Source organism: Suricata suricatta, chromosome 16 (genome assembly GCF_006229205.1).
Source record: "Suricata suricatta isolate VVHF042 chromosome 16, meerkat_22Aug2017_6uvM2_HiC, whole genome shotgun sequence".
NCBI lineage: Eukaryota > Metazoa > Chordata > Mammalia > Carnivora > Herpestidae > Suricata > Suricata suricatta.
The window spans coordinates 16,358,579-16,383,638 of NC_043715.1; the positions used below are offsets into that span (position 1 = coordinate 16,358,579).

The window sequence follows — 25,060 nt, forward strand, 5'->3', positions numbered from 1 at the left end:
ATTTCAAAACTGAAGGTGAAATACATGATCTTTTAGTCATTTCAACTCTTAGGACCTTATTCCATCCTATACCCAGTCTAACACCTGGGTTTATATCATCTCTAGTCTAAAAACAATCAGTAAAACGAGTCCTTAAAAATTGCTCCTCTTTCCTGTATTTCTTTATTTTTTTTATTTTTTATTTTTTTTCCTGTATTTCTTTATAATCTCAGTGTTCATCATTCCAACATGCTCATCAAGCCAAAGAATATTACAGGCCTATAATGTACCCAGGCTATACAAGAAGTTTTACTTCATACAGGAGAAAACTATCTATATATTATCCAATACTTAAAAAAAATTTTTTTTTAACATTTATTTATTTTTGAGAGACAGATCATGAGCAGGGGAGGGGCAGAGAGAGAGGGACACACTGAATCGGAAGCAGGCTCCAGGCTCTGAGCTAGCTAGCTGTCAGTTCAAACCCATGAACTGTGAGATCATGACCTGAGCTGAAGTTGGATGCTCAACCAACTGAGTCACCCAGGCACCCCTATCCAGTACTTTAAAAACTCTTCCAAAATTGTCAGTATCTTACCTTCTTAGTTATTATCCAGTAGAAAGGAACTGGAAAGCTCTGGGATCTCTTACCTGCTGGTCAGAATGAGCAATGACAAGGTTGTTGGTACTGGGGGCGATAGCCAGAGCAGTCACAGGGAAATTATAGGCAGGTACCGTGCAGTGGAGCTGAGAACAAGTAACAGACATTAAAAAAAAAAAAAAAAACAAAAACCCACGACATTTAATGCTTACAAAACTGACAGCATTTGCAGAAAACTTCAGAGTAAAGGTTTTGGTGCTATCTCTTATCTATATGAATTGTTCATAAAACCATCTTTGAACAAGGAATCTGTAGCTCTACACTAAATTTAAAAGAAATTAATGCCTTGACATGGACATTTCTGTACAGTTACAAGATATGTGCACCAGTATACTGTGTCAGGCAAAGCGTCCTCAAGGAGCAGTACATGCCCCTTCCACAATATCATAAAGATTAAGTTATGCAGTTAACAGGCAAACTCACTAAATGTTGCAGTTTGGTATTCTATAAACTTTCGATGCTTACTGCCAAGTTTTGGGTAGCTCTTAACTGGTTTTTATGATGAAGATGAAAACTTGTAAGGGACCATTAGTAACTCAATGTGTGAACTGTCGACAAGATCATTACTGATAAACGGAAAGTATTTTCCTGTTATTCCTCTGTCAAACTTCTGTTTAATTTAAAAATACCTTGAGATTACAAGGCAAGCTGTTAAAAGGGAGTGTTACTACCTGCAACTATTCATCTGGGTAAATCAGAATTTTCCCCATCATAATGTAGAAATAACCTGGATGTGAATTCATCATCCATAAATCCTTAATTTTAAAATTTTGTACAAGAGTGTTTTCACTGTTCCAACTGACTGACTTTAATGTTGCAGATTAGAGTTTTTGGGCTCCAAACAAAACAGGAAAAATTCTTAGTTTAAAAAAAAAAAAAAAGTCCAGTCATTCCCTAGGTCATACCAATCTGCCTTGAGTCTTTAAAAAATTTTTTTAAATGCTTTTATTTATTGTTGAGACTGAGAGAAAGAAACTCAGCATGAGTGGGGGAGCGGCAGAGAGAGAGGGAGACACAGAATCTGAAGCAGGCTCTAGGCTCTGAGCTGTCAGCACAGAGTCTGACCCGGGGCTCAAACCCACGAACCATGAGATCATGACCTGAGCCGAAGTCGGACGCTTAACAACTGAGCCACCCAGGCGCCCCTGCCTTGAGTCTTTTAACTGCACGGCCTCCTGTTTCCTACTTCTAAAACCTATGCTTACCTTTAGATGTTTTACGTTGTACACATGGACTCCAGCACTGGTACCTGATGCAGCTAGCCAATTCCCATCTGGACTGACTGCTAAAAGACACATGGACTCCACTGTCCCTGTGCACATAGAACAACAGTTAATCTTTGAATTCTGTGTCCACAGCCAGCCCTGGCCTGAATATGGTGGCAAAAGTCAATTACGACTTATACTTATTTAACTATTATTTTTTTAAAGTGGGAGAAATTTTTTTTAAGTTTATTTATTTTTGAGAGAGAGCGCAAGTTGAGATAGGGGCAGAGAACAACGGAGAGAAAGAATCCCTGGCAGGCTCTCCACCGCTCATGCAGGGACTCTAACTCACGAACCATGAGATGATGACCTGAGCCGAAGTTAGGTGCTTAACCTTAAGACTAAGCCACCAAGGTGTCCCAAGATTTTTAAATTACGATTGATAATTCCTTGATAGTTTTGCAAGTAAGTCCTACATGTTAGTCTACTATTTTCATTTAATTAGCCTTCATGTAAAGAGGAGCCAGAGATAAACCTGAAGGCATCAGTTGCTCAAGCATAAGTGAGACATTGCCCACTACAGAAATGGAAAATCAAGAGGACAGCTACCTAAGGTCTGTATTTTAATGGTTTCAAACTCCTTCCCTACCAAATGATTAAAAAAGATTTTTTTAAATGTGTATTTATTTTTGAGAGAGAGAGAGAGAGAGAGAGAATGTGAGCAGGGGAGGGTCAGAGAGAGAGGGAGACACAGAATCTGAAGCAGGCTCTAGGCCCTAAGCTGTTAGCACAGAGCCCAACATGGGGCTCGAACTCACGAACCATGAGATCATGACCTGAGCTGAAGTAGGACACTTAACTGACTGAGCTACTCATGCTGTACCAAATGGTTTTTAATCATTAAACTGTCCTTAAAGCTAAGAACAAACAGCAAACTCAAAAGGGCTGAAACATATCTTTAATTTATTGGGTACCTGCTGTATATTTAGCACTAAGGGAGCATGGGCACATATGAGACATCTTTGTCGTCAAGGGATTTTAAACCAATCTGGCAAAATGATGACTCGTGGGTTAAAAATCAGTAATGTTATATGCCAAAATATGTGCTGCATACAACACCCCCGAAGGATTAAAAAGCTTTACAACAAGATATAAACCAGATGCTAAAGGATGGGTGAGGTAGAAAAAGACGAAGAACAGCATGAGCGAAGTGGTGAGCAGAGGAATACACAGGTTTGAGGGCTGTAAAGAAACCAGCTTGACTATAAGAGGACAAGAGATGGAAGAGGAGGAACAAAGTAGTATCTATAATGCAGAGCCTAATTTTAAGGGATGCTAAATGCAAAACACAAAGTCTAAGGTTTTTTGTTATTGTTGTTGTTTTTAACCTTTTTTTTTTTTTTTTGAGACAGAGACAGAGCATGAGCCAGGGAGGGGCAGAGAGAGAGGGAGACACAGAATCCAAAACAGGCTCCAGGCTCTCAGCTGTCAGCACAGAACCTGATGCGGGGCTCAAACCCATAAACTGCAAGAGCATGACCTGAGCCAAAGTTGGACGGTTAACCAACTGGAACACCCAGGTGCCCCCAGAATCTAAGTTTTTTAATGAAAACATATACAGGTACTCAAAATACACTGTCATTTATTTTGTGCTGACAGCTCAGAGCCTGAGGCTGCTTCAGATTCTGTGTTTCCCTCTCTCATCCCCTCCCCCACTCACACACACACACACACACACACACACACACACACACATACTTTCTCTCCTTCAAAAATTAATGAACATTTAAAAAATTAAAACAAACCACAAGTTATACAAAAATATTAATGGCAGTTACTTCTGGGTGTCAGGATTACAGATGATTTTTAACTTTCTTCTTGCTTTGCTAAGAAAACTCTAAGAAGAGTGATGAAATTTCTGGCCCCAAATAAGGAATCAAAAATCCAGAGAGAAAAGAGTAGGTGTAAGGAACATTTCAGATCTCATCAAGGGTTTTCACTTGCCAGATATCTCCTCCTACTTTAAATTGCAAACATGTGAGTATTTATAGGGTGGAGAACAGAATTAGGGAGCCCCAACAATGAATGAGGTTTAAAAGAAAAAAAAAGATACACCACAGACTGACAACTCTCTTCCTTGGCCAGTTACCAAGTTCCCACCTGACTGAGGCTGGAAAGTATGCAGGTGCTTGAAGCTTCCTTCCAAAAGCCGAATGATATGTAGGGACCCTTGATTTGATGCCACAAAGAGCTTTGTTGAATCTTCAGAAAACAAAATCTGAAGAGCAGAGCGAAGGAATGCTGGCATTTTGGAAACCTTGGGATGAACCAATAGTAAAAATCAGTGAGAGAGAGAAGTGAGATCTAGAATCCATCAAACATAATTACAGGCAGGCTTAAATGACATTAATGCTTCCTGTAGCTAAGAAAGCCAACTGATCAAGGAACACTAACATGTCTTTTGTAACCTTTCCATTCCCCCTTTCATCTCTTCAAAAGCCCAATCTTAACTGCCACTTTCTGGCATTTCCCTCTGCCTCCAAAAACATAATCAACTCAAAATGGAAATAAAATACTGTTTTATAACAGCCCTCTCCAAATAGCTATTCATGATTCACATCCAGTATGTTCCAGTTCACACAAAACTCACACACTTAAGAAATTTCTTCTTGTTCAACCAGATATTAGGTTATCACTTACCCTTTGGAGGCTTAAGTTGTCACGTTCATAATTCAACCGATAGAGAAAAAAACGAGAGGTTGTAGAATAAGCTATCCAACTTCCGCATGGGGAGATACAGCTGCAAATAATGTTCTCAGGACCCTGGTAATGTTAGGAATCAAGATGAATATTCACGAAAAACTTCATTATGTCAAGGTTCACTGTGATACAAATCCTCAAGCCATGGCCACTCTGGACAAAACCACAAATACCTACACATAATCTTGACACTCATATGGTATGCGTCACTAGGATTATTTCAGAGGTACAGCACCTGAAAGGTGTGGCCTGATTTCCAAAAACAAGAACAGAGGTCTATGAATACTGTAACCTTACCTCAGTTCTTTGTGTACTTTAAAGATCACTTCATACTAAATCCTAACTAGAAATGTGAGAAGAAAAGCATTCATACAGTAAGGCTTTGGAGGCCAGGTGACTCGGAAAACTAATTTTCTGGGTTTTGTTTCATTTTGTCTATGATACCTGCCTAACAACCTGTTAGAAATAGTATGCAAAAAAATCTGAAAAACAAAGGAAAAGTTCAATGTAACATTTCTATAATTTCAAAAACTCACAAAGTATCTAAAAATATGTATGTATGCATAAATACACACACATACACTCTTGTCACACAGAAAAATACCTGGAAGGAGATGCAGCTAATCAATTAATTATTCCAGGAGAGTGGGCTACAATTTTAAGAGTCACTCAAGAATATAAACTATGAAAAGTGTATGGATTCTTTATAGTAAAACTGTACTTACAAATATTTGTGTAAATTAAAATAAGGACAGGAGCACCTAGGTAGCTCAGTCGGTTAAGCTTCTGACCTCAGCTCAGGTCATGATCTCATGGTTCGTGAGTTTAAGCCCCACATCGGACTCTGTGCTGACAGCTCAGCCTGGAGCCTATTTCAGATTCTGTGTCTCCCTCTCTCTCTGCTCTTCCCCTGCCCATGCTCGGTCTCTCTCAAAAAATAAACATTAAAAAAAATAATAAATAAATAAAATAAAATAAGGACATTTAGGGGCACCTGGACCGCTCAGTTGGAAGAACATATGACTCTTGAACTCATGGTCATGAGATCAAGCCCCAAGATGGGTATACAGATTACACACACAAAAAAACCCCAACCAAACAACTTGGAAAAAAAATAGACATTTAAAAGAAAGTCACAAAGCAGTTTGCATGTTATATTCTCACTACTGTAGAAAGAAAGGATATCCACATGCATACATGGGTGGAAATCTTTTCTGGAAGGACATGTAAGAAACTATTGGCAGTGATTATCTCTGGAGAGTGGGACCAGAATTCTGGTGAGGAAGAGGCTCATTTTTCATTGTATACTTCTACCATTATAATTTTATAAAAATACACATTATTTGCATAATAATAATAATAAAAAACCCACATCAATTTCCTGTATTCATCCAATAAATTCTGAATGCCTTACTTATAATCATAGGAAACCCAATTCTGATGACACAGTACTTCACTCAAATAATTGAAGATTTCATAGTTTTATGTCAACTAAGTAACTCTCAAAATTCAGAACAAGAAAACTTTCAGAGCCTGAACACACAGGTAAAACTTCTTTACCTTTGCCTTGAGGTGCAGCAAATGATCTGCATCTTTAGAAAGTGGAAGGGTATCCCCATTCTTTCCTGGAACAAGAAATTTCCCAGAGTTTTTCTTCTCAAAGAAATATTATTTGTACATTTTTCTTCTGAAAAGTCATTCCTGGGTAGAATGAAACTTCTACTACTGGAAATAAAAATAAATGTCGGACATAATAAGCCCAGTTTTCTGGGCTTAAAGAGGGAAGCAGTGAGTACTTTCTTAGCTTCTATGGAAGCGCCTCAGATTTGGCCCATGATAGATCACTAATTGTCCAAAGCTACAGCACACAGTGAAGCATTGAGGGTGGGAGTGGGGTTTGTGTGGCCTCAACTTCAACTTCATTTGCTCATTTTGGAACCTAAAGCAAAAAACCTCTCATTTACTATAAAAGAACAGAACCCAAACATTTTCTCAGTAGGTCATACAAAAAGCCACTAGGCTATTACCCCAGTAAGATCCATGTGACCTTCTTTTTCATGCAGGGCTGTCACCACCCAATACTAAATCTTGTCATTTTCAGCAGCTGTTTTGCTCCCAGGGCACTCTCACCTCCACTATACCCTACTGGGCACCTTATAGAATCACAAACTTTACCAGTAACCTGCTAACGATTCTAACAATCTGAACAACTCCTTTGCTCTGTCCCATGGGTGGGAAAACCATAAGTTGCCAAAGACAGAAAAAACTACTTCCTTTTTTCCACAAGCAGAATTTCAACTGCAATTCTAATCCCTTGCTTCTCTCTCTAGTCATTTTAGTGGTAAAGACTTTCTTCCATTGTACCTGTTGCCACTGTGGATCCCAGTCGCCAAAGTTCCAAGTGATGAGCAAACTGGAAAAGGAGAAGGTGCCTCTTTTTCGAACAGGAAATGAGACGTCGCTGTATCCAAGAATTGAAAAGTGATAAATAAGCAGGGTTATTTATTGCCTCAGTACTAGATACAGCAGCAACATCCTAACACATCCTAAAACATAGCTACTGCTCTCAAGCTTATGTTCTAAAAGGGTTGACAAGAATTAAACAGGCAGTTGCACCCAGCGTGTTAAGAATTTTAACAGGCTAAGCACAGCATGTAATGACAAAAAGGAGAAAGGCTATCTAATCTAGCCTCATAAAGCTAGGAGCCCAGATGAGGCTCATTAGTAAAGACAAATCAGGCAAAAAAAAAAAAGGTAGGGTAGGACGTTCCAAGCAGAGGGATGCCAGGTGGAATAATTCAAAGGTAAGACAGCATTACAGGGAATAAAAACAGGTTTTCAGCACACTAACTGGGTGGGGGTGCGGATGAGGTGCAGCATGTGTCTAACAGGAGAAGGGAGAGAAGATGCTGGAGGACTAGGGCCAGACCATAACAGGTTTCAGAAGCCACGCTAAGGCATTAGGTCTTTATCCTGAAGGACCAATCAAAGGCTTTTAAGCATGGAATGATGAGCAAAGTTGTTTTTTAAACAGATCAATGGAGAAACGGCTGAAATGGTGCAAACGTAACTAAAAGGAGATCATTAGCAGGTGAATCCAGTTGAGAAAAGACACTTATTCAAACCAGAATAATAGCAGTGTAAAGAGAAATGACTAGATTCATAAGACGATGAGGGGGTAGACTCAGTAAGGTTTACTGGTTGATTGGAATGTAGAAGCAGGTAGTAGGCAGAAGGGTTTCTAGCCTAGGAAGATGTCCTTTTACTTAGAAAGGAACATAAGAAGCCTGGATTTTTGTGCTCCCACGCAGAATGATAGAGTTTAGCCTTAAAAAACAAAACAAAACAAAACAAACCCAAAAAACCCTAAACCACAACTATTTGGAAGAGGGAATGATTTCCCCAGAAAGTGAACTAGGAGTGTTGCTATAAATCTCTTGGTCCCTGTAAATGTTTTTACGGGACGCTTACCTCACAAACAGAAGTACGAAGCAGGTAGGTAACTACACAAGTCCTACAGATTTGCCCAGTAAGCATTAGCTGTACTCAGTCTTATTGGACAGAGAAACGGTGGGGGCAAGAGGGTAGTACTTACATGGGGAAAAGTGATTTTTCGGAGGGCAGCATCGTAATTCTTAACCTCCACCTTCTCCATGAGAGGACGGATGACTAAGTGGGTGTCAGTGCCTACGGTGGGAGTGGGAAGGGAAGGGAAGGCAGCAGAATTAAAAAAAAAAAAAAAAAGTCCCACATGAAAATAACCAGAGCTGGGTAAAGCAGCAGCCTGGCAGAGAGTGCAACCCACCTCCAGATATCAGTGCCGTCGGGCTGTGGGCCACAGCCCGAACGTCGTGTGTGTGATGCTGGAATGGCTTTGTCCGCACCCACTGCTTCTCACTGCTGCTGGAAGTCACAGAGACCAGCTGAAAATGGAATACTGTCCCCTCGGCTGTGCCCACCACGAAACTGTCTTCTTGCTGAGAAATTAAATCATTAGGGAGGTACATTTGAGCAAAACAGGGCCCAGTTTGAAAAATATTCCCTGAGGTTTTCTGTCTAAACAGCTTACGGGAAAACCTATGCTCAAAAGTGGAAGGTAGATTATGGGGTCTTTTTACTCCAGAAGCTAACAATTCCATTAGAGGAGCAAGCTCATACACAGGTAATAATGTGCCCTCTACTGACAAAATTAACAATGTATATCTCAAACTGTTATAGTGCTTTCAAATATACAAACTAGACCCCATTAAAAAAAACAACAAAAATCACCTAGGAGTAAATTTAATAGTAACAAAAACATATCAAAAAATTTGGCAACCTGAGGGCTGAAAGGGGAGAGGGGGAAGGGGGGGGTGATGGTCATGGAGGAGGGCACCGTGGGGAAGAGCACTGGGTGTTATATGGAAACCAATTTGACAATAAACTATATTAAAAAAATTGTAAACAAAGACTTAGATACATGTATGCCAATGTCCATAGCAGCATTATTTACAAAAACCAAAAGATGAAAACCCAAATACACATCAAAAGATGAATAAGCAAACAAATAATGAAGTATTATTCAGCCTTAACAAGGGATGAAAATTCTGATATTAACATGGATGAACTTCGAAAACATAATGCTAGGTAAAATAACCCAGACGAGGACAAGTATATGACTCCACTTAAATGGGGTACCCAGAATAGCAAATTCATAGGGATAGAGAGTAGAATAAAGGATAAAAGGGCCTGGGAAAAGGGAGAAATAAGGAGTTATTTTTTAATGGGTACAGTTTCTGTGTGATAAAGTTCTGAAAATGGACAGAGGTGATGGCTGCAGAACACTGTGAATATACTTAATGTCAATGAATTATACTTAATAATGGTTAAAATGGCATATTTTGTTATGTACATAAATGATTAAAAAAAAAAAAAGTACTGGGACTGTTGGAAGAAAAATTGCAAAACCATAGTCAAAACCCTGAAGCTCACTGCTTTCTTTCTAGGGATGAAGAGAGGTGGGTTGAGGAGGGAGTCAAGCAGCCTGCTCAGTATCACACAAAGACCCAAGTGCCTGGTCCTCAGTTTTAGGCTCTCTCTCACCAGGATGTTGAACACTGTTTTAAAAGGTCTCAGTACGTTCACAATTTTTAAAGCTGGATCAACTACACACCCGCTGTGCTAGGAACTATATATACGTCATATAATCTCTGGTCCTTGAGTAACTTGGTTAAGTGACTCTTTGCCATACGAGGATTAACTGTGAATGTCTTTGAAATGAGCAAAACAAGTACTGCTATCCTTGTCTAGGGAGCACTTTGTCTTGCAGCCAGTTTACAACCCTGTAAACTGTAGTACTGAGAGTGAGGCAAAGTAAGTTTTCCTGATGGAACCCAACTGCTAACTGCTCTGTGGACACTGGGCCTTGCAACAATTTGTAAATTCATTTCAGCATTCCTCATGGCTGTATAAACCTCTCTTTATGTGAAATCGTCCTTTGAACTGCTCATAACATCTTACTGGTTTCCTCATTAATGAGTTACAGAAAATCTCGGACATTTCCGTTTCATGTTTGTATGAGTAATGATTTTATCTCCCCCCTCCCCACCTAATCATCATTTAATAGCTCTTTACACAGGTAAGGAAACTGGAACTTCAAGAGGTCTAGAGATATGACAAAGACACATGGCCATCTGCCCTCAAAGCCTTTGCTCTGGGCACACCATATCACCTTAATCTTGTGCCCGCTCTCTTTGAGGTAATTACAGGCACATGATGGTGAGAAGGAACGCATATGTGAAGGACAGTATGTAAGTTAACCCAAGCCAGACTCTCCCTCACCTGCTCTAAGGCTACTATTTGAAAACCATTATCCAAGGAAAAGCGGAGATATTGAGCAGCTTAGGAACTCAGACATTATCCTCCACATCCAACTAAACAGTTCATTTATATATAAAAGGGGGGTGGCACTTTGCACAAATTCCCACCAAAAGAGAGGGACCAAAAAGACAACTCTAACTCATCCACATCATCTTCCCCAAGGTGGAATTATAAAAAAACTGAAAAGGAAAGAAGAAAAGGCCTGTCTTAGGGCACAAAAGGAACAAAGCAAGGGGAAAGCTGACCTCAAAAAGGTGTAAGCGTCCTAATTTAATCACAGGGTGACTGTTTCACACAGAATCTCTCAAGACTGACCTATAAACGTAAGCAAATCTTCCCTACAATTATCTATAGAAATCAGTACTTGCCTACTTGATAAGGATGAAAGACATCTAAGAAGATCAAAGAACTGGGTATCTGCCACCATTCAGTCTTCGCTCAATGAAAATCCATTAAAAATATCTAAAAATAATCAACTGTTCTGGCAAGAAAGTATAGTGGAGTAAAGCCTTGAAATTAGGATTAACTTCAAAAAAAGACACAAAAATGCCAATACCAGGGTGCCTGGGTGGCTCAGTTGGTTAAGCCTCTGACTTCAGCTCAGGTCATGATCCCATAATTGTGGGTTCGACCCCCGCATCAGGCTCTGTGGTGACAGCTCAGAGCCTAGAGCCTGGAGCCTGCTTTGGATTCTGTGTCTCCCTCTCTCTCTGCCCCTCCCCCTCTCATGCTCTATCTCTCCCAGTCTCCAAAATAAATAAAACATTAAAAAAAAAAAAAAGAAACAAAATGCCAACACCACACTTACTCTGCGCCAGGTACTGCACTTAGCACTTTACACGCACTACCCAAATAATCCTTCCGAAACTCTATGAAGTATGTATTACTAGCATCCTGTTTTCACAGAGGAAGAATCTGAGGCTTAGAGAAAAGAAGCCTGCTGAAGTAGCCTAAGTGTCAGAGCTGGGGTTCAAAACCAAGTACCCTCTAGTCCATAGTGTGTGATGAGTATTTGGAGGGCTGGAATTTGTACAATTACATTTGTCCTCTAAAAAAATAAAAATAAAAAAATAAGTACTACAGTTCACTCTCAGGCACATTTTTGCCCACATTTAACTATCTCTGAAATCATGATATCTTCTAGCTGTCAACTTGTGCATATATACTATCCTCAGATAAAGAGCAAATATCAAAACTTGCAGAATGCGTGGCTGGTTTAGTCAGTTGAGCATGCAACTCTTGATCTCAGGGTCATGAGTTTGAGCCCCAAGTTGGGTGTGGAGCCTACTTACAACAACAATAACAACTTGCAGACTGGTTGTCAAAAACCTGAAAGAAAATCTTGGGACTACAGCGGAGCATCATCTATCAACACCATGGAGGGCTGGGAGGCATATGTGGGAAACATGGACCCTGATGGCGGAGGTGAAAGGTGATTCAGAGTCTGTCTGTATGTGTGAAGACGTTTTGGGAAAACCTATTCACTTTATTTCATTTATACTTTCCTTGTTACATATGCACAAGAGTAATATAATAAAAATGTATGCTTAGGTCTCAAGGAGCTCTTCAATAAGGAAAATATAATTCTAGGTTTAAAGAAACATTGTGTCCGTTTATATCATAATAGTCTGTATCACAGGCTTACAAAATACAAATTTTACATATTAAAAAAAAGCACTGTCATAGTTTAATTGGCAGAGCTTTTTCTATCTCATGATAACAAAATTATGGCATGTCTTACAATCATTTGTATCTAACATTTAACGCAACACAGTAATTACAGGCACATGGTAAAAGAAAGATCAAATAGCAAAATGGTATACAGTACAAATTAAGCCTGCCTCCTGCCTGCCAGCCCCAACTTTCCCCTTTAAAAATTACCATTAGCATTTAAAAAAAGGTTTGCTTATTTTAGAGAGGAAGAGAAGGGGAGGTGCAGAGAGACAGGAGGACAGAGGATCTGAGGCAGGCTTTGCACTGACAGCCCAGAGCCCCATGTGGGGCTGGAACTCACAAACCACGAGATCATAACTGGAGCTGAAGTCAGATGCTCAAACTGACTGAGCCACGCAGATGCCCCTGCCATTAGCATTTTAAATCTTTTCAGAAATGTTTGAAGTATATATACTCGCAAAACTACATATACTGAGAATATCAAACATATAAATATCTAATACAGAAGTTGCCTCTCCTTTTCTTAACACACTATGTACTATTTCATATATTATACAGTCCTGCTTTTCCCCCTTAACAATGTATTTTGGTAATTGTTACATAGTAGCAAATACTCCTATGTTCCTTGGTCTTTGAAACATGTGCAGGATATTTGAGTAATTACACTTTATAACAGCATCAAGGTGCTTGAGTGGCTCAGTTAGTTAAGCATTCAACTTCAGCTCAGGTCATGATCTCATAGTTCGGTTCGTGAGTTTGAGCCCCATGTCAGGCTCAGTGCTGACAGATTAGAGTCTGGAGTCTACTTCAGATTCTATGTCTCCATCTCTCTCTGCCCCTCTCCCACTCTCTTTCAAAAAATAAACACCAAAAATATTTTTAAAAGAAATTTTAATGTTTATTTTTGAGACAGAGCACGAGTAGGGGAAGGACAGAAAGAGAGGGAGACACAGAATCCGAAGGAGTCTCCAGGCTCTGAGCTGTCAGCCCAGAGCCTGATGCAGGGCTCAAACCCACAAACAGCAAGATCATGACCTGAGCTGAAGTCGGATGCTTAACCAACTGAGCCACCCAGATGCCCCTAAAAATATTTTTTAGTGGCACAAAATTTAAAAATTAAGTCTTAAGTTTAATAATTGCAACCATGTCAGATCAAAATTATTTTTATTTTTTAAATCTTTTTATTTTTTAATATTTCTCTTTTTTATGTTTATTTTTGAGAAAGAGCACTTGTGCGAGTGGGGGGAGGGGTGGGGAAGAGGGACAGAGGATCTGAAGTAGGCTCTGTGCTGACAACAGAGAGCCCAATGTGGGGCTCGAACCCACCAACCATGAGATTATGACCTAAGCTGAAGTCAGATGCTTAACTGACTGAGTCACCCACGCAACCTGTAAAACTCTATTTTAAAAAGATAAATTCTCCTGCTCATATCAACTTGTTCTTCATTATACTTTTATGTGACATCTAAATATTTAACAGAGCTTTAAGACCCATCAAAATGGTCTCATGGAAAACCTGTTAAGTGGGATAGAAAAAACTTACAAGCAAGAAAAGCAAGCATGAGTGATCTCTACACTAGATATTACATGTGCACGCTTAAGACAGCAAACAAGCCTCAAGCTAAGAAGACAAAGGATCTAGTCGAAAATCTAAAGTCACTTTCCATGCCCCACTGCTAAATTACCCAAAGATTTCTGATTAGGAATTCATGTTACAAAAAGGGAAGAGTCACACTTGTTTAACACAAGTCTCCTTAAGTCTTACTTAAATACGAAAAATTTAGTATTTTCAAAATCACTATAAAATTACCTCCTAATTTCCCAAGATAGGAAGCAGGAAAAGAATTGCACAAAGAGGAAAACAGCACTTCTTAAGATTCTTCTAGGATACTTGTGGCCTATCTAAATCAGACTGGATTAACTGTGAGTGGGGAGGGTCTGAAGAAAACCTCTCTGCTACCTAATCTAGAGAATATTCTCTAACTAGTTTTTAGGAGAGTAAGAGGGTTCAAAGAAATTATGTGGATTTCAGATGCATTTTCCTAAACTCGTCTTCCTGCAACACAGCACTGAGGATCAGGGACCATGTTTGTGTCATATTGCTGATATGGGTCTTCTCTAATCATCCCCCAGGTGGTATAGGAACTGTTTAAAGCAGGGACCATACTCACATCAGATACCGCAATAGACTGCACGTCAGCATTTGCAATGAGATGGTTCTTCACCAGTGTCCCAGTGGCTGAGTCCCAGAACTGCACCTTCCCAGCAGAGTCCACACTTATGACAGTGCCATCAGACAGAAAGGCCACGCCCCATATGATACACTTCCGCTTAGACACACCCATGTACTGCCTATCCACCAGCATCTTATGAACAGCACTCCCTGAAAAATAAGAAAAGCCCAAATTTGAATGGTACTTAACTTCTTTTGTCTTCAAAACCCGCCTGTGGTAGGCATCTATTAAGTCAGCTGCCTCAGCACATACCACAAACAGCCAGTAAATAGTATTTGTAGTATTTATGGTGAACTCAGTCTCAGAACACCAAAATGGTTACCTAAAGATTGTAGGGGAGAGGTGGGAGAGGTAGCTGGAGACAGAAACTTGCGGGGGGGTTGAGGGGTGGGAGGGAGAGGTGAAATGGAAAGAGACATTGGAGACTTCACTTAAAACTGCTTAACTGCAGTACACGTGACACTTGGCTCTTTTCTAAAACCCCATGGGAAAGGGGGAGAATAAAACAGTTGACAAAATTTGGGGAATTCAAAAAGCACACATGGAATGGTATATGACGCAGCAGAGTTCTAAAAGTAGTATGTCCCAAATCAACAGTGGGGAAAGCCAAGAAGCCACTTGACTTATACCATGAAATCCTCAGAAGACTTGGGAACTGCTGACCCCCAAAACTCTGGAAACAGAAGTTAAAGAGCAAAAGGAGAAATTAGGTTGAAAGTATGTTTATGAAACTGAAACATCCATTAGATACCTATCCTCTAACGAAAAAGCCAGCAACTTCCCAACTCCACCTCAAACAAAACTAGAGACTTACTCTCTAAAGAGAGATACTGGGAACAACTGAGGGTAGGATTACTGTATGGAAAATAAAGTGAAATGTTACTAACTGAATGTTGAGAACACCAGTTTTCTTCTCAGAATGTAGACGGAAAGACTTATTATCATCAAGCTGGAGAATTAAAAAAAGATACTTCTGGGAAATATGACCAGCACGAGAAAGATGATTTAAAAAGCCAATCTCTTTAGAGGTTCCCAAACTAATGGTCCAGTCAGATCATTCTTCAGTGGAGCCTACGAGCAGTAAGCTCCACTCCTGCGGTGAGGAAAGCAATCACCAGACAGGTTTAAAAAAAAAAACAAAAAACAAAAAAACCCCACCCCAAAAAACCTTACCATGAAAGGCAGAGACCCGAGAGACTGCCAGAAGAAAATAAATACCAGAGACAAGGTGAAGAACACGTGACAGATATCATCCTGAATAGCCTTAGAAAGAGAAGGTAGTATATAAGGAAACAAACAAAAAAAGCCCTATTTAAAAAAGAACACCCAGGAAATCAAACAGAACTTTAGAAAAGTCAGAAAATGAAAAACTCAGTAACAGGATTGAAAGATAAAGACAAAGGGTGCCTGACTGGTTCAGCCAGTAGAGCGCGCAGCCCTCAATCTCAGGGTTCTGAGTTGGAGCCCCACATTGGGTACAGAGAGTACCTAAAAATAAAATCTTCAAAATCAATCAATAAATGATAAAGAAAAACTTTCAGGAAACAATAAAAAGTCAAAGAGATGAAAATAAGAGGGGAAGGGGCACCTGGGGGGATCAGTGGGTTGAGTGTCCCACTCGTGATTTCGGCTCAGGTCATCCCACATCATGAGTGAGCTCTGTGCTGACAGCATGGAGCCTGCTTGGGGTCCTTTCTCTGCCCCACCTCTGCACACACACACACATTCTCTCTTTTACAAAATAAATAAATAAGCTTAAAAAAAAAGGGCGACTCTGGGAGAGAATCATTCAAGAAGATAAAAGTGGTGGGGTACCTGCATGGCTCAGTTGGTTAAACATCTGATTTCAACACACGTCATGATCTCAAGGTTCATGAGTTTGAGCTCCACATCGGGCTCGCTGCCTTCAGCACAGAGCCTGCTTTGTATTTTCTGTCTCCCTCTCTCTCTGCCCCTCCCCTGCTTATGCGCTCTCTCACTCTCAAATAAACATCAATATATATATATATATATATTTAAAAGTGGTAGAATGAAAATCAGATCTATATGAGCCCAATTTATACAGCTGGAAGAATCTGATGAGAAAATGTATAAACATACATTTATATATGTGAAGGTAAACATCAAAGAATTGGCTAAGAGCTACAGGTGGTTGCCTCTGAAGAGTGAGAGAAGGGATGGGGGGACTCCTTGTTCTTTGTAACAAGCCTCAAGGAGTTCTTCTTTGACTATATGTGTATAACAGACAATAAAAAATTGGCTTAAGCATGAAGAAAAAAGAAAAATGAGAGAAACCTGACCCGTTTTACTTCCCATCTTAGATGGGAGTATAGATGGGCCTCTCTAACAAGCCGAACTCAGTCTCAGTGGAAACCTGAAGGATTCCACAATGCAATTTTTCAGGCCAAGAACAGAGAAAGTATATGGTTCTCTACCTTTCTGACCTCACGTCTCACCAGTTATGCTGCCAAGACCTAGTGTTCTTCAGAGAGACACTTACTTTTACCAAGGTGTGGTATACATAAGTGTTTTAACTGATCATTCATAGGGTGATCATTGCTCCAGGGTAAATTTTCATATGAATTCTTATTAGATAAAAAATATGCACCTGACTGAAGAAACAGGATTCCCCCAAAGCAGCAGTAGCAATCCAAGAAAGGAATGAAATTCATGGCTAACATCTCAGAAGGTTAAAGACAGGTCAGGCCCTAGAAGTCAGTAAAAGCACAAGGGCTTAAGCTTTTGGGAACTAGCAATGTGAATCAAGACCCATACCCCAAATGAACTGAGAAAAACAGTCACCTGATTTGACATCAAACACACTAATGTAGTCTATGGAGCCAGCTGCAATGTGGGTACCAGAGGGATGCCAGCTGAGACTCAGGATGCGACCTTGGGAGTTGCACAATAAAAAAAAAGAAAAGGACATACACATAAATAAACAGTAAAGGGTAACTGAGTTCTCCTTTGACAATTGCCTACAGGTCTGGTGTTTTACACTCTTAGCTCTCATCTACTGCACTCTGCTGAAGAACTGTTTTGTAACAGATGAGGATCAACTCTGCCCTGGAATCCATAATGAAGTATTTAGTATCACTTTAATAATGTAGAAATGGCTGATGGGAGTATAAAGAAACACAACCGTTTGAGGGTGACCTGTTAGGAACATAACAACATTTAAATGTGCATATTTGGCTCAGCACTTGCACTGGGACTTAATCAAGGAGAAATACTTGCAGGAGTGTTAAAAAAAAACGTATACTGGAATACTCATCGCTGCCCTGGTTGTAGTAGTGAAAAAAAAAATTCACATCTATCAATAGGACCTTGGTTAAATAAATTAGGGAACACCATCAAATGGAATACATGCAAACTGGCATGACTGACATGGAAGGATGTCCGTGATACACCAAGTGAAAAACCAAGCACATGCATTCCTGTGTATTCATTTATACGAATATACAAAACATATCTAAAAGATCATTTCTAAAATGCCGCCTACAGAGTAGAAGGAGATACTTATTTCCTCTTTCACACTTGGCTAAGCACATGAATTTTGAATAAGCATTCTATCACTTTTACAATTAAAAAAAAAAAAAATCCAAGGGATACCTGGGTGGCTCAGTCAATTCAACGTTGATGCCTGATTTTGTCTCAGGTCATTATCTTGCCGTTTGCGGGTTCAAGCCCCACACTGGGCTCTGTACTGACAGTGTGGAGCCTACTGGGGATTCTCTCTCTCTGTACCTCCCTAGCCCACTCTCTCTCTTACAATAAATAAATAAACCTAAAAAAAAAATCACAAACGAAAAAACAAAAAACCAAGACTGGCTGGCTTAGTTGGTGGAGCATACAACTCTTGATTTCAGGGTTGTATGTTTGAGCCCCATGTTGGGTGTGGAGATTACTTAAAAATATTTTAAGTAAAGAATAAAATATTTATTTTCCTTAAAGAAGAGAAAAACTAGAAAAAAAGAACATCCAAACGGCATTAAAAACAAAAGGGATTCTGATTAGCAGATGATAAATAGGACTACCAGACACTGAACACATGGGACAGTTACTATTTTCTAGAAGAGTCTGCAAGCTATGGCTCAAAGGCCCAATCAAGCCCACCAACTGTTTTAATATTACCAAAGCACAGCCATATCCAACTCTTTAAGTATTATCTATGCCTACTTTTATGTGACAAGAGTGCTGACAAAGCATATGGCCTACAAGACCTAAAATATTTACTATCTCCTGTTTTTACAGAAATAGTTTGCCAATCCCTGCTCTAGAAGTGTCAACGAGGTGGAACATGGACAACTATTTAAAAAATTCTTTTAGACTTTATGCACACTGTTCAAACTTCAAAAAAAAAAAAGTGAGAACAAGGTAACTTACACAGAAGCATTAGCTCTCCTACCCTGGATTTCTAGTTTACTACATTACTTAAGCAGGCCACCACCACTGCGGAATGTGACAGAGAAAGCCTGAGGGGAGGATGGCTTCGAGCACGTATCCTCTACTCCGACGACGTTCGCGTGGAGAGAAAACATTACCTGGACCCACAGGAAAACAGCCCATCCCCAGTGGCACAGAAACATAACTTCTTGTTGAAGCTACTCACTGCCCCCACCAAAATGACCCTTACTTTTCTGCCGATCAAAATTTCTTTCAAACTGGATTTTGTCTGGGGTGATTTGTAATAGCTTCACAGATCCGTCTTCACAGCCAACCTATTACAGAAAAATAGAAAACAGAGAAGATAAGCATTTTATAAAACTAAATATACATATATATTTACAAATATAAACATTTCTTATCTAAACCTATCACTTGCTGTGAAAGAGAATAATAGTTTGTGAGAGGAAAAAAAAATTACTGGTATGAAGAAACTGGCAGTGTATTCTTGGCAACCTTCACATCCTAGCCAGAAAACAGGCTGATCAGTGGCCTAATTCCTGTACAGGACATGGAACAGAAGTAGGATTTCACAGCACATCTCTGCTAGAAACCCAAAGCCTAAATAAAACACCCAGTAAGTATACAAAGTAAATGAAGACACATCAAGATTTGTAGAAATCAGTGCAAATCAAACAAGAATCATAGACTTATCCCAGAAAAATGAAACCTCTGGAAGCACCCATTTTAATAAGTCTATGTGCGGTGGGACAGGTAGTCTTCTTAGTCAGTACTCAAACAATTTTTGAGATATTGTGGCAAAACAGTTCCACAAGCTCCCTGTGGAAGGACTTCTCGGAAATTTTAACGAACGTTAGTGTGTTCTCAATCCATGAAAGAATTTCATATTAATGTGACATAGTCTGAAATTTATAAAACGTAAAGCATAATACAACAAAACCAACCTCCACATCTCCCAATTCCAACTAGTTTGAGAAATTCTGAACCAAACGAACCCTCTCATTTCATAAATGAATAAACAAGGTCCAAAGTAGCAGTAGAAAGGATGCAAAAAGACAAGAGATTTTTAAAGTTTTGTTTGTTTGGTTTTTGAGAGAAAGCACAAGTGGGGAAGGGGCAGAGAGAGAGGAAAGATCCTAAGCAGGATTCAAGCTGTCAGCACAGAACCTGATGCAAGGCTCAAGCTCACAAACTATGAGATCATGACCTGAGCTGAAATCAAGAGTCAGACGCTTAACCGACCCAGCTGCCCCAGGACAAGAAATTTTTAATCCCCAATATCAACTCCAATCTTGTACTGCCACTGCTGGAATCCACTTCAGAATGGAGTTGCTACATGTCATAATATAACGTAACTTTACTCTCTGGTAAACAGGGAAGAATGTTTAAGTGAGCACAAGAGAATTGTTGCTATAAATTACCAATAGTTGCTTACTGACCAAAAGTTGAGAGCCACAGGGACTGACAGCCATGCTCCAAATGGGTCCTCCAAAGGCATCTATGGCATACTTGATGTTTAATGCCTGCAAATCATACTCGATAATCTCTCCATTGAGTCCAGCACTAAAGAGTCGCTGTCCTTTTGCCCAACACAGAGCTTCTGTACCTCGAGACTCATGACCTGGAAAAAACTAAAAAAAAACACCGTAACATGTCAACCTACCATGAACTTATCAGCTAGCAGCACTGAGTGGTCACAGGCAATATCATGAAAATTAAAACACTTGCCTAGAAATGACTAACATAGGGTCTTGTTTTACCAGAATACTATGTCTATTAATATTTTCATTTTTTAATTTTAATTACCTATACAGTTGGTTTCCTTTTTCTAGGACTTGTCCTGCAAAACCTTTGCAATAGAATAAAGTTTGTATCCAACTGTATTTGATATATGCAATTTTTAAAACACCAGTCTAACTATCTTGATTGGATAATGGTTTCAAATATACATTATGTCAAAGTTATCAATGTATATAATTTAAATAAGTTTTTTCAAGTTTAGTAATTTTCAGAGAGAGAGAGAGAGAGAGAGCACGTGCACACATGGTAGGGGAAGAGAGAATTCCAAGCAGGCTCTCCATTGTCAGCACAGAACCTGATGAGGAAATCAAACTCGTGAACTGTGAGATCATGACCTGGGCCAAACTCAAGAGTCAGATGCTTAACCAACTGAGCCACCCAGCTGCCCCTTAACATATGTACTTTAAAAACATGCTATTTATTGTGTCAATTTTACCTAGAGTTTTTTCAAAAATAAAATGGGGATGCCCAGCTGGCTCAGTCAGAAAAACACATGACTCCTGAACTAAGGGTTATGGATCTGCCCCCCACACTGGGTATAGAAATTATTAAAAAAAAAAAAGATAGAGGTCACTACAACTTCTCATTCAAGTCTCAGATTTCTTTGTTTTTCTAAAGATTCTTTTTTTACATTTTATTTAAGGTTTTATTTATTTTGAGAGAGAGAGAACAAGCAGGAGAGGGGCAGAGAGGGAGGGAGACAAAGAATCCTAAGCAGGCTCTGCACTGTCAGTGCAGAGCCCAATGTGGAGCTTGAACTCACAAACCATGAGATCATGACCTGAGCCAAAGCTCAAAGTTCAACTGACTGAGCCATCCAGGCAGGCGCCCCAAGACATTTTATTCTTATATCTGCTCAGCAGAAAAGGGACTGGATAGGTACACTTTTTTCTTCTCTTTACTTGAAATGACACAAGTATTTGTGGGTTAAGTGGTTTGCCCAAAGTGCCACAGTCAAATGTGAAGAGAACATTTTAATTCTTATTCCAAGTTCCTACTTTTTACACTCTAACAGATACAATTTTTTCTTGTTCTGAGTGTGATTAACAATAGCAGGGAAGGTACTATTGAAAAAGCAAAAGACTAGATTAATTATTGCTGAAAAAAGAATGAATGAGAGAAGAAAACAGGAGATACTCAGTAAAGAATGACTGACATATTCACTAAATAAATATTAACTCAGGAGTGGCTTTATACTAGGCACTTGCTAAATCCTGGGAAAAGTCATCAATTATCACTGACATGGTTCCTGTTTTCATAAAATTTGAAGTTTAGTGGGGAAGAAAAATATTAAACAAATATACAAACTATTATGTAATTACAATTATCATAAATCACAAGAAAAAAAATCACAGGATGCCAACAAGCAGGTACCAGAGCATAGCACATTTTTCATAGTACAGAATGTGACCTATTTGTGGTAATCAGCAATTTTTAAACTTTCTTTTTAAGTTTATTTATTTAGAGAGAGAGAAAGACTGCATGCACAGGCGAGGGCCAGAAAGAGGAGAGAGACTCCTAAGCAGGCTCCATGCTGTCATCATGGAACCCATGGCAGGGTTCGATCTTGTGAACCCTCAGATCATGAACTGAGCCAAAATCAAAAGTCGAACGCTTAACTCACTGACTCATCCAGGCACCCCAATTTTTTTTTAACTCTTATTAGTTCTTCAGGAGTCAACTCAATAAGTCATCCCTTTCCAGGAGTCCTAAACCCACATCATCAGAGTAAAGCACCTCTCTGCTAAGATTCTAGGTCTGTGCTTAGCTTTTTTTTTTTTTAAGTTTATTTATTCATTTTGAAAGTGAGAGCACACATGTGTGTGCAAGAGCAGGGACGGGGCAGAGAGAGAGGGAGTGTGAAAACCCCAAGCAGGTTCCACACTGTTAGTGCGGAGCCCAATGTGGGGCTTGATCCCACAAACTGAGAGATCCTGACCTGAGCTAAAATCAAGAGTCTGATGTAAACAGACTGAGGCACCCAGGTGCTCCGGTACTTAGCTTTATCATAAAATTTACCTAGTGTTTGGAAACTCTATACTTCTATTTCCCCACTGGACTTTGAGCTCCTTCAACATAGGGCCTCTGACATTTGTCATAATGCCTAATACTTGCCGCTCATCACTCAAGGGTATCTTAATTCCAAGTACTAGGCTGCAGGTCACTAAATTCATTCATTTATCCATCTATCCATTCATAGGCATCCATTCAGTGCTTAGAGAAACACACACTCAATAAATGTGAAATGAATTATTTTGTTGCACCTGAAATCAGTAATCAGCACCTTTGAAAAATATGCTGCTTTAATAGCTCCTGCATACACTCAAACAGTATTTTGTACTTTTACTCCCAATTATAGGCATTTCAGTCTACATTCTCTGAGACACATGAACTTAGAAATCCATCTTCCTACCATCATGTCACCAAAAAAGTTTGATATTAAAATGTTTCTGGACACCTGGGTGGCTCAGTCAGTTAAGTGCCTGACTTTTGATTTCAGCTCAGATCATGATCTCAGGGTTTGCGAGATAGAGTGCTTGGGAGTCTCTCTGCTCTCTGACCCTCCCCTGTGCGTGCCTTTGCTCTTTCTCTCTCAAAAAAAAAGAAATTAAAAAACTTAAGAAAAGAAAGAAAGGTTTCATTGTTTCTTACGAAATGACAATGAAATGGGTACTGACAACCCCAGCAGGGAATGCCACTTTACCAAAGCTGCAGTGGTACAAGAGGCTGATTATAAAGCAATGGATCTTGACAATTTCCCTTTCTGTTGTGCCCAAAAGATCCAGCAAACCTCAGTTTCCAACAGACAGTGGGCCACCATAATTCCTAGGTGGTATCTTTCTAACCAATGTTACAGATCAAAACTCTGAGCTCAGACAAGAGACTGCATATTTGCTACACATGTTATGCAGTTCTAAATAACTCCAAGGAGAGTGCAGTCACTTTCTTTTGATCTCCTTGAATGCGAAAGACATACAAAATGTAGAATTTAACTTAATAAGAAAAAAACTCAGCAATACCAAATCAGGCTTCCAAATGACTTACTTTTTCCTGAAAGTAGTTTGCTGACAAGTTATAAATTTCCACAGTGCCATCTGTTCGTGAAACAGCCAATCTGTTTGACTGGTTATTGTAAGCCACGCAGCGGATCCCTGATGGAACATAATTAAAGAAACGTACTCGATGGACCTTAAATTCACCCATTCCTGAGGGGGAGGGGAGAGGAACAAGAGTCATTATTGTTAAACGTTAATAACAGTGTATCACATGCATCATTCCCTATTATTGTTAACAGCAGTATATTACACGTATTATTATCACCCTCCTGGATGAAGGAGTCCAACTTTACCTCACTGAGATTCACTTCTGAATATCTAACCAATGATGCTTTCACACATATCCCCCCAAAGAATCCATCAAACTACCTCCAGAAGCTCAGGATGCTTCAGTAAAAAAATGAAAAGATCAACACACAAAGCATCCCCCAGATTACTAACAATCCTGCCGAATCCCTGAAGAGAGTACTCTGGGAAAGAGGAATGACAAAAACTGAGCATAACCTCATTCTCTAACCGGGAGTGCCCACTTTAAGGAAGGAAGGGAGGGAGGCACATCGAGCTGACCGTTGTATTTGAAGCAGAAACTAAAATACTCCTGGTAAACACCACTAACACCTGCAAGAAGCAAGAAATATTGACAGCCTAAATCAGTCTCTCAAAGTCCGGTCCGCAGAATTTCCTGCATCAGAACCATATGGAAGAATGGTTTTTAAAAATGCAGGACTCTGGGTCCTACTCCACAGCTCCAGAATTCCTCTCTTAGCTGACAGGAAGAAGGGAGACTAGTAATCTGCTTGTTAGCGAACTCTTCTAACTTTATAGCACGCTAAGTTTCCAAATTACAGACTCAGCTAAGGTAGTGGCTGGCAGTGGGGCTCACGGGGCAAGCAGAATCCAGAGCTCCTCAAGAAAGGAAGAGCCAGGACTTGGTCTTGCATCTGTCACCTATCCCCTCCCCACCGCCGCAAACAAACACACTCGGCGAAGATAGGGGCCGGCTCCGGGTTCGCCTCGCACTCGTCTTCCTTCAAGGTTAGGAACGCGCGGGCAGAACAGGCGCGTTCCGCCGGGCCCAGCACAGCTAAGGGCGTCTGAAGTGCGCGCTAGAACTCCGCAGCCCCTTCCCTCTCTGGGAATCTACGGAGTAGCACCCGCCCGGCCACCGCACGCGGGGAACAGCGAACTCCGCCGGCCTCGGCCAAGAGCAGGCCGCACCCCCTGAAATTCCTTTCTCTCCCGCTGCTAAACATACCCCTTCCTCAACTCACCTACGGAGGGGCTAGTCTCTCTCCACCCCGGCCCCACGTGCGCGCGCGCTCGCGTGCTCTGCCCCGGAAGTGCTCGCGGCGCAAGGCCGGAAGTGCGCAGGCAGTGCTCGCGGCGGCGGCGACGGCGGCGGGAGGTTCGGTTGTCGCCCGTTGG

The 25,060-nt window shown here is 40.2% G+C and overlaps 1 protein-coding gene across 2 annotated transcripts in view; it reads right to left on the reverse strand.

Annotated features, from left to right (window-relative positions):
• The window catches only part of UTP4 (UTP4 small subunit processome component), a 30,196-nt gene extending 5,212 nt beyond the window's left edge, over window positions 1-24,984 (reverse strand). Inside the window, exons 1-14 of one of the 2 annotated variants that reach the window (XM_029925834.1) lie at window positions 24,907-24,984; window positions 23,625-23,785; window positions 20,219-20,410; window positions 19,009-19,093; window positions 17,175-17,264; window positions 14,310-14,521; window positions 8,411-8,582; window positions 8,201-8,292; window positions 6,970-7,066; window positions 6,166-6,230; window positions 4,546-4,668; window positions 4,006-4,162; window positions 1,846-1,952; window positions 631-726 (exon numbers count right to left, since the gene is read on the reverse strand). In XM_029925834.1, the coding sequence (XP_029781694.1) occupies window positions 631-726; window positions 1,846-1,952; window positions 4,006-4,162; window positions 4,546-4,668; window positions 6,166-6,230; window positions 6,970-7,066; window positions 8,201-8,292; window positions 8,411-8,582; window positions 14,310-14,521; window positions 17,175-17,264; window positions 19,009-19,093; window positions 20,219-20,410; window positions 23,625-23,783 (1,647 nt within the window). In that variant the 5' untranslated portion in view covers window positions 23,784-23,785; window positions 24,907-24,984. The remainder of the gene's footprint in view (window positions 1-630; window positions 727-1,845; window positions 1,953-4,005; window positions 4,163-4,545; window positions 4,669-6,165; window positions 6,231-6,969; window positions 7,067-8,200; window positions 8,293-8,410; window positions 8,583-14,309; window positions 14,522-17,174; window positions 17,265-19,008; window positions 19,094-20,218; window positions 20,411-23,624; window positions 23,786-24,906) is intronic. The other variant, XM_029925835.1, reaches the window with a different exon arrangement.
• Between the last annotated feature and the right edge of the window lie 76 nt (window positions 24,985-25,060).